The following is a 10,072-nucleotide window of genomic DNA, read 5'->3' on the forward strand; positions in this document are numbered from 1 at the left end:
GATTCATGGATTATTCGGAAATATATTCTCAAATTCCAAAAATTTGAGAATTGTATGGGTATCTTTTTATAACTGATTTCGAACTTAATTCCACTGTGTTCAAAGAGAGAATGAATTCAATCATTTGAAATTTGTTGAAACTTGTTTAATGGCTCAGCACATATCAATCTGGTAAGTTTTCCATGTGTGTGAATATGTATTATAGTTAAAGCCATGACAAAGTAGCCTGTACTAAAATGAACCTTCTTTCCTCCAAACACAACTATAAAAGCTTGACAAAATATATAAAGGCATTGTTTTAAAGGCACTGAACAGCAACCGACACAGGCAAGATTTGAGGAACTACACTCCCTGAGAAAAGGGAAGGGCAACAACAGGCGACCCACATTCACCCCCGTATTTTCCCTGAAGACGCTTGGAATTCACAGTGCAGGGGAAGTGAGCCCTCACAGAAAACAGCAGTCCTGTCTGGCTGATATAGATACTGGAGTTCAATGAGTCTAAAGCAACTGGGACTAGAGGGGCAGAAATCTTGGAGCGGGAGGAACTACAGCAAAGTGAGCCAAAAAGTCTGCATTCAATCTTCCCTTAAGAAGTCTGACAACTGCCAAGCTTTGCATATACAAGGCAAGATTCCAAGACACCCAGCAGAAAGCAGCAGCTGTGATGCTAATGAGCCGAGCAGATCTCGTAGCAACTGTACGGTGCTGAGGAAACAAAGTTTGGAAAACAGGAATGTAGTGGCCTTGGCAAACACCCCAGGTTTTCAGCTGACACCCCAAAAAGAATAAAGACAAAACTAAAACACCTTAACTTTAAAAAAACTTCAAAACGAACCTTGACAGAATTAGGGCGATCTCTATCTTCTTGCCAAAATAATAATAAGTTTTATATGGAGCCTCTATAATTTTTAATACACCATGTTAAACATTTAATTAGATATTATGCGGCATGCTATAAAACAGGATCAAATAACTAAAAATCCCACAAAAATGTTTTTTAAAGTAACAAATCCACAGGTAGTTCCGATATTTTACTTTTCAGACATAGACCTTTAAAAATAGCCATTATAATACACTCAAAGAATGGATTGGACATACAGAACAGAGGACTGGTGGACCAAAAGACCTAACAGTAAAGCATCAAAAGAAAAAAGACTGGAGAAGAGTAAGCATTATTTGTCAGACATATCGATCATGTCCAGTTCATTAATCAGGCTGTTTATTTATATCTCTACTGATTTTTATCTACTTGCATCATCACTTGTTAAACCTCTCAGTATGAGTACAGATTTTTTAATTTTCCTCCTCATTTGTCAGTTTTTGCTTCATATGTCTTAAATATACGTTATTTGTATGTATTTATAAATTCAGATTTATTTTTTCTGTTGAAATGATCCTTTAAAAATGAAAAAAAAAGTCTATGTTTCTTCTCTACTTTGCTTTGTCTAGTATTAGATCAACATCAGCTTTGATTTGAGTAGGATATGCAAAGAATATCTTTTCTTGCCTTTTTCTTTTTACTTTTTTATGTCTTCACATTGCAGGTGAATCTCTGGTAAGCAGAATATAGTCGGGGCTTTATTTTTGAAGCAGTCTTTTTTATTGTTGTTAAATTTTAATATTTAGACCATTTACGGATTTGCATTTACTTCTACTTGTTTTGATTTGTCTCATTTATCTTCTTATCATTTCTTGCCTTCTTTTTGATTAATCTCGAAACATTCCTCTACTCTTCACTGTGGTTTTCTTGAGTGTATAACATTCACCCCTGACTTACGTCTAATACAAATTAGTACTTCTGTAACTTCACAGATAATGCCAGAATACTAAAACATATGAACTCCACTTATTCCTCTCCTGTCTTTTGGATCGCTGTCATAAATTTTTATTCTACATGTATCTCAAGCTCCATATGACATAATGTCACATAGTTAATACACAGTCAGTGTTACTGACATACTCACTGCTAGGACTCATTCCTGCATGTGTCTCTGGGACCACTGTCCTACCATCTGAAAAGCCCCCGTAGCATTTATTGTTGTTTAGATCTGCTGATTACAAATTCTCTCAATTTTTATTCCTCTGGATTTCTCTTGATCTCACCTTCATTTTTAAGGCTATTTTTGCTGAATGTAGACTTCTACGCTGTCAGTTATTTTCTTTCAGCATCTTAATGGAGTCACTCCACCATCATCTGGCTTCCACTGGCTATCAGCGTTCTCTCGCTCCTTTGAAAATAGCCTTTTTTTTTTTTTTAGCTCCAACTACTTGTAAAAACTTTTCTCTTCCTTCGATTTTTAGTATTTTGATTATATTGCATGTAAATGAGATTTGTTTTGTTGTTTTCCTGCTTGGAGGTTAGAATACTTCTTGAATAGGAGACTTGATGTCTGTCAACAGTTTGAGGAAATTCTCGGTGATTACCTGTTCAAACGCTGCTTCTGCACCATTCATTCCATCCCTTCACAGACTCCGTTTACAGGTGTGCCTCTTAGGCTCTTCTCTGCATTTCCCATCTCTTTCCTTTCCATGATTTAGCCTCAATATCTTCTACTGTACTCAGAATCAACTCAATGGCAACATTCCTAAATTTTAAATCTCTTCTTAATATATGCAAACATATCGTATGTTTTAAGAATTTCATTTATCTTCCAGGATTCATCTCTCTCAGAGCACCATGACTATCAAAAATCTGGACTGGCTGCTCTCTAGACCTGGTGCACAGCTAGTACCATGGGTTCACCACCATAAACTATTACCTTTGCCTCTTTTCTGTGCCGGTTCCCTCCATTAATGATTGGGTCTGTGGAGGGAAAAAAATTTTGAGACCTTGCATGTTTGAAAATATCTTTAATCTACTCTCACATTTAATGGATAATTTTGCTGGACCTAAAATTTTAGGTTCGAAATTATTTTCCTTCAGAATTTTGAAGACATTGCTCAATTTCCTCCTGGCTTCTAGTGATAGTCTAGCAAAAGCCAATGCCACTCTGATTCTTGGTCATTTGAATACAAACTGATTATTTTCTCTAATTTTTTTTGAGCCTCTAATCATCTGCAGTACATAAATTTTCCAACATGCTTTGTTTCACTCTATTTTCATCCATTATGTGGATGAAATGGGCCCTTTTGGTCTAAAAACTTATACCATAAGGAAATTTCCTTTAATTATCTTCTTAATGATGCCTCCTTCATTTTCTCTCTCTTTTATGACCCCTCTGATTCGAAAACTGGACATCCCCATCATCCACTTTTATATAGCAAGCCCCAAACTTGGCATTTTAAAACACTAAACATGTTATACCAACACAATTCTTTGAGTCAGGAATCTGAAGGTGTTCAATGTAGACATTCACCTCCTCTCAATGTGGTGTAGCTGGGGTGCTCGACTGACACCAGAGTGTCCATGACAGCTTCACCAAACGCTGAAGCCTTGGCACTAGCTGCTGGCTGAGACAGCGAGGTGCTCCTTCTCGTGGCCTCTGTCTCTTCGCATGGTCTCTCTTTATTCAGTGGCCTATTCTGGGCTTCTTTACAGGCAGCTTGCTTCCAACAAGGTGAAAACGAAAGTTGCACAGCCTCTTTATGAGTTAGGCTGGGAATTTACCCAACATCGGTCTTGTCGCAGTCTATCAATCATGTCAAGTCACAGGGCCAACTAAAATTCAAGGGGAGGGGAAACAGACTCTACCACTTGACAGTGGGCGTGGCACAGGGATGAGAGAATTTACTGGCACCCATCTTTGCAGACAACCTGGCTTCAGACTGCAAGTCTCCCAAAACTACGAGTCACTTGTCCAATTACATTTTCAGCCTCAAAGACCAATATCTCATGATCTCTATCAGATCTGGACGGGCTCCCTTGGTCTGGAAACCTGGCAGTTCAGTGGCAGAAGAGGGCTTGACGTGGAAGCAAGGATGAGGCGTCTCCATATCCTCTTCATAGATAATGTTAAACTTAATCTCTTTGGTTTTAAAAATTGTACTCCCACCTTCAAATGTGCCTGGGTCAGATACCATGTTTCTTACCTTCTCTAGAGAATAAAGCTCCACTATTCTGCTGGGGTGAGGGAGATACAGCCATCCTACTACTATTAAGGGGAAGTAGGAGAGTACAGGAGGCTTCTTAATGTATAACCCTTACCTTTTCACTCACTTTCAGAGTTACCTGCTCCCACCAATCTCTGATCTTTTTGGGAGTTGTGTGGAGCACAACAGTTTGCCCACTCTGTGAGCTTAGGATTCAATTAGCTTACTCAAATGTCACCACTGGTCTAGTTTCCAACTTCCAAAAATCTGTTCGTATCACCTCTTCTGTCTCTTTTTCCTTAATCCTAATTTTAAATCCTTTTATTTTACTTTAGTTGAGTTTAAGGAAGGAGAAAAGTAACAATCTTTAACAAAAATTATTTGATAGCATATCATTACAAACTTCAACACTATAGTTACTGGTATTATCAGTTACTTAAAGATACACCATACCAGTGCATCAAAATCTCAAAACTAAAGACCAAAGTGGAAAAAGCAAAACTTCCTGCTATTTTAACAAAGGTATTTTAAGCGTAGTTATAACCAAGATCTATCACTTCATCTCAAATGGGTCACATTCATGAATTATCTGAGAGTACTGCTTTTAAACAAAACACTGATATGTGCTAATATCATGATTCCTTTAAGTGTTTTTTGCAATTCTGATTTTTTAACAGATTTTTCTCAGACTCTTTCAAGGTACAGAAACTAAACTTTAGGATTCCATATTATCCGACCTTTTCCTAAGAGAAAGAACTCATGCTTTCTCTCAATTTTCTACTACTCAGTCTGTATAGGGAAAACAATAGCAATACATTAGGGAAAAATAAGAAGTATTATTTGAAATAAGTGAACACACTTACCAAAACCAAAATGAAAAAAACAAAACAAAACAAAAATCCATAATGTAAAGGTTGCAACATCTTTGTTACAGCCAATAAAACATTCCTTTCTAAAATAAAAAAGCTACAAAGGAATCTTTCACTGAAGAATAAAGAAAGTAGTATTATTAAGCTGCTCCTTAACTCATAACACAAATTCATTCTTATCATCATTCTAAAGTCTAAGCTTTATCTATAGATATCTAAAAAACCTACTCTGAATTTCTATATAAAAACATTTTATGAGGGAAATTCTTACAGGATAAATTCCAGGTGGGCCCTCAGAATAAGAGCCTATTTATTTGTACCCTTAATTATTCTGATGGTATAGAAAACATATATCTGAGCACAGATAAACACAGAATACTATTTTAGTACCAAAATAATATTCAAATATTAATGAACTAAAATAATGACATGTAACTTAAAAGTGCATGCTACCTAGAGGATAGGTTAGCCTTTTCTTTTTTTTAACTTTAAGTCAAAAAAGTTATAGAAGATCTACCTTGTAAATTATGACAAAAAAAATTCATTCTCCTTAAAGTTTACACAGGGCAAACCTGAGACTTGAATGATCTCCGTAAGCTTTCATTTGCCTTTTAACTAGGGCAAATTAATATTATATAAATGAAGCAAAAAAGATCAACATATGATGCTACTAGCACCAATTTCGATTAAAACAAATATTTCCATATATATCTACCTGTCTACTATGTAAAAAGGATGATTCAGAATCACTTGCCATTTTTGCCGGAAGTCTTCTGTACCGTCATTGGTGGGCAAGACTGGGCAGGTGCTACATCTGCAGGAGCAGTCGAGCCTGTATGATGAGCCTTTACTTTGTCAGCCCAACTGACACCTGTGGGAGCCAGACGGGGAGCAGCCACTGTGCCGGGTGAACCCCTATAGAGAAGAAAACTGCATTAATAAACCAAATATAAAAATGAAATTTCAGATTTACACTTAACAGATTTAAATAATAATTTATATTTGTGTGTGTATCCACATATGTAGAGTAACATACTACCACAGCAAATTAAGGCAAATATAGTCATTAATTTATTTTGGTCTAACACTTCATTAATTAAATATAACATATTATATGGATATAATATAGAAGCTCTCATTAGTTCAGTTTAAAAGAAAATTTTAGTTAAATTGGGAATCTTAAAAATATGCATACATAGCTTAAACTTTTTATTTTATTTTCATATAAATGTACACTAATTTGCTAACCTGTTGATATAGACACTCTTAAAAGAGGCTTTTTCATTGTGTACATTTCTTACAGGAAACACAAGCGTGATGCCTCACTGTCAATATCCAATTCTGGTTTATTTAAAATGGAGTGAGAATTTAGCAATTAGTAAACCCTCCAATGTACACTCCTTTGCAACTTTAACATTTTCCCCAATCTTTGATAATGGTCCTATCTAATCTTCATCTGACAGCAAAACTTTAATAGTTCACCTCTATCGAAGCCTTCTGAAAACTTATCTTCGTTTTCACAGAAACACTCGTATTTCACTGGTTTGCTTGATATTTAAATCATGAGTTAAAATAATGAAGACAACTGATGAGAGAACAGACAGAGATCCAGGAATAATTGAGTCAAGCAGTCCAACAGATGCAGAGTTCAGAACACTCGTTACAAAGATGCTCCATGAACTCAGGGGAGGGAAGTATAGATGAATTCAGTGAGAACTTTACAAAGAGATAAAAAACATAAAAATGGAAATGGAAATTATAAAAGGGAACCAGTCAGAAATGAAGAACACATGATCTGAGATGAATATATTATAGGGAATAAGCAGAGCGGATAAAGAGGAGGCTCGAACCACCCATACAGAGGATGGGGAAGCCAAGGGCACTCAATCAGAATATCAAGAAAAAAGCCAAGACTATCATAATAATTTAAGGAGCCTAAGGGACACTATTAAATGTAAAAATATCTATGTCATACGGGTATCTGAAGTAAAACAAGAAGTTGAAGAGCTATTTGAAGAAATAATGATGGAAAACTTCCCTTCCCTGGTGAAGGAAATATTCAACATACAACCCCAGGAAGCTCAGAGAGTCCAAGAAAGAGGAACCCAAAGAGGCCCACATCAAGACACGTCATAATTAAATGCCAAAGGTTAAATACAAAGAGAGAATCTTAAAAGCAGCAAGAGAAAAGCAATTACCTACAAGGGAGCATCCATAAGGCTGGCAGCTGATTTCTCAAAAGAATCCATGCAGGACAGAAGGACTTGGTACAAAACATTCAACAAGATAAAAATCCAGGATCTACAACCGATAATGCTGTATCCAGCAAAGCTATCATTTAGAGTCACAGGACAGATAAAGAGCTTCCCAGACAAAAATAAGCTAAAGGAATTTATCAACACCAAGCCAGTATTACAGGAAATGTTGGAGGGCCTTCTTTAAGAAGAAAAAACATGATTCAAAAACAGGAATAAAGAATGGTAATAACTACATTCCTATCAACAAGTACCTCAAATGGGAAAATTAAGTGCTCCAACCCCAAAAGACAGAGGCTGAATGAGTAAGAAAATAAGACCCCTACCTATGCTGCCTACAAGAGACTCATTTCAGATTAAAAGACACACACAGACTAAAAGGAAGGGGATGAAAAAAGATATTGCCTTGATGGACCTAGAGGGTATTGAGCTGAATGAAATGAGATGGATGAAGATAAATAGCGCATGATTCACGTACATGTGAATTCTACAAAACAAAACAAATAACAATAACAACAAAAGCAGTAATGAACTCACAGGTACAGAGAATATTTTGAGGGCTACTAGAAGGGAGGGGAGTTGGGAGGGACGAAAAAAAAAGGCAAAGAGATTAAGAGGTACAAATGGATAGTTGCAGAACAGACATGGAGATGTAGAGTGTAACATGGAGAAGATGGTTAATAATGTAATAAATATGTAAGGGGGAAGAAAGGTACTAGATTTAGTGGGGTGATCGCTTTGCGAGTTATGTGGATCTCTGATCACTAGGCTGTACAGCTGAAACTGGTATATTACTATATGCCAAATATAATTGAAAAAAAAATAACTCACTGAATTGTACAATGTAAAAAAAATAATAATAATGAAGACGACTTGAATAAACACGTTTGGTACCTATACAATCTGAGTAAGCATTTAACTCAACCAGTAAGAGCAAAAGTGATCAAATCCACTAAAGTTAGCCTTTGAGCCACAATTTTTCAGGTGAAAAATACTTTGTTTTGCGATAATAAAATAGTGTCAATTAATCCGACAATATGAGTAGCTAAAGATCATTAAGAGAACTTTAACCATGTAGGCTGTAAAGGCTTTCAGTGGTAAAATAAACTCTGCATTATATTAAACAGACCAATGGAATGCATTATAGGGGAACTTTTATTTGCTTATATATCTTTCTCCCACTCCAGTAAAGCCAATTATTATAAGGTTCCAAAGTCCATCAATCTTCACACCTATAGACAATACTATCTGATGTCATTTGAATGCAAAAGTTTGGTTCTAATGAATAACACTCAGTGACTTCTTACAAAGTTCCAAGTACGATGCTAGGTGTTTGGGATCCAGAAGATAGGACAAAGATCTTGCTGCAAAGAATGTCACAGTATAAATACAAAAAATAAACATTAAAAAAATTACAGTGGATGCAAATCTAATAATAGAAGCATACGCAGAGTTCAGTCGTAACAAAGATGAAAATGAGTGTGGCATGATGGAGGAAACAATGTTTCACCAAAAACGTCAATAAAGTAAACATAAAAAGAACTACACAGATGTGCTGGGATTGAAAAGTACAATAACTAAAATAAAAATTCACCGGAGGGTCTCGATGACTGATTTGAGCTAACAAAATAAAGAGTAAGCATACCTGAAGAGAAACAGAAAGGGAAAAGAATGCAGAAAAACGAACAGAACCCCAAAGTTCCATGGAACACCATCGTGAGTAGTAACAAAGACTCCCAGAGGAGAGAAGAGGAGAGGAGAGGAGAGAAAGAAAGAGGCGGAAAAGAGATCTGCAGAAATAATGGCCACGAACTCCCCAAATTTGATGAAGAACATTCACCTACACATCCTAAAGGCTCAATGAACTTGAAGAAAGATAAACTCAGAGATCCACACCTAGGCGCATCGTAGTTACCACTGCAAGAATCTGGAAAGCAGCAAGAGAAAAGTAGGGCATCTCACAAAAGGATCCCCAATGAGGACAGCAGCTTCTGTCTCATCAGAAACAGTGGAGGCCAAAAGGCAGTGAGAGGATATATTCAACATGCTGAAAGAAAAAGACTTTCAACCAAGAATTCTCCACGAAGCTACCTTCAAAATAAAGAGTAAACTAAAATATTCTCAAATCAACAAAAAACTGAGAAAAACTGTCACTAGCAGAGCTGCTCAGTAAGACATGCTAAAGGGAGTCCCCTTCAGGCTGAAATGAGAGGACACTAAACAGTAACCTGAATCCACAGAAAGAAATAAAGAGCACCAGTTAAAGCAACCGCGTAGGTAAATATGAAAAACAGCATTAATGTATTTTTCCTTCTGTAACTCTTTTCTCCTGATTTAAAGGACAAAGCACAAAGCAATTATGATAAAAATGTGCTCATGTGATTAAATAACGTATAAAGATGTATTTATATGACAATAACACGATGGTACATATTTAAATCTTTTGTAACTGTCAGGTCCTGTCATGAATCATTTATCATGGAATGTTTATGGGTTTAAATCTTTTGACCCTAATTATGTTTGAATACATACATTTCCTAAAGTTAAACTTTACTCTCCTAGATTTTTTTAAAACTTTAACATTTACACAACCATATACACGAGTATCTTTATAGTGAAATATCGGTTTTCTAATACTATATTAGCTATGGAAAATAATTTACGGTTAATGAAAGCCTGTGTAGGTTTCTCTTTTTTTTTTTTTTTTTTTTTTGAGTGTATCTTACCCAAAATTTAGGCTTCTTCGAGCATTTGATGTTACAGTTATTCTATCTGTTGATGGACTTGGAATCACATGACGTCCTGGAGACATCTTCTTTACTTCCCATGCTAGTGAAGTTGGTCTATCAATTCAAGACATACAGCAGATTAAATTGACATAGAAAAGGGAAAAAATCTAATTCTTTCTGTTGGTTCT

General features: G+C 35.9%; 1 protein-coding gene across 1 annotated transcript in view; it reads right to left on the reverse strand.

The window, feature by feature from the left end:
- Nucleotides 1-10,072, reverse strand: part of SCAPER (S-phase cyclin A associated protein in the ER) — a 176,281-nt gene that overhangs the window by 145,724 nt on the left and 20,485 nt on the right. The window contains 2 exon segments of the mRNA XM_025050312.1: nucleotides 5,655-5,815; nucleotides 9,882-9,998. Of these exon segments, the coding sequence (XP_024906080.1) occupies nucleotides 5,655-5,815; nucleotides 9,882-9,998 (278 nt within the window).

The sequence above is a fragment of the Pteropus alecto genome, unplaced genomic scaffold (assembly GCF_000325575.1).
Source record: "Pteropus alecto unplaced genomic scaffold, ASM32557v1 scaffold60, whole genome shotgun sequence".
Classification (NCBI taxonomy): domain Eukaryota; kingdom Metazoa; phylum Chordata; class Mammalia; order Chiroptera; family Pteropodidae; genus Pteropus; species Pteropus alecto.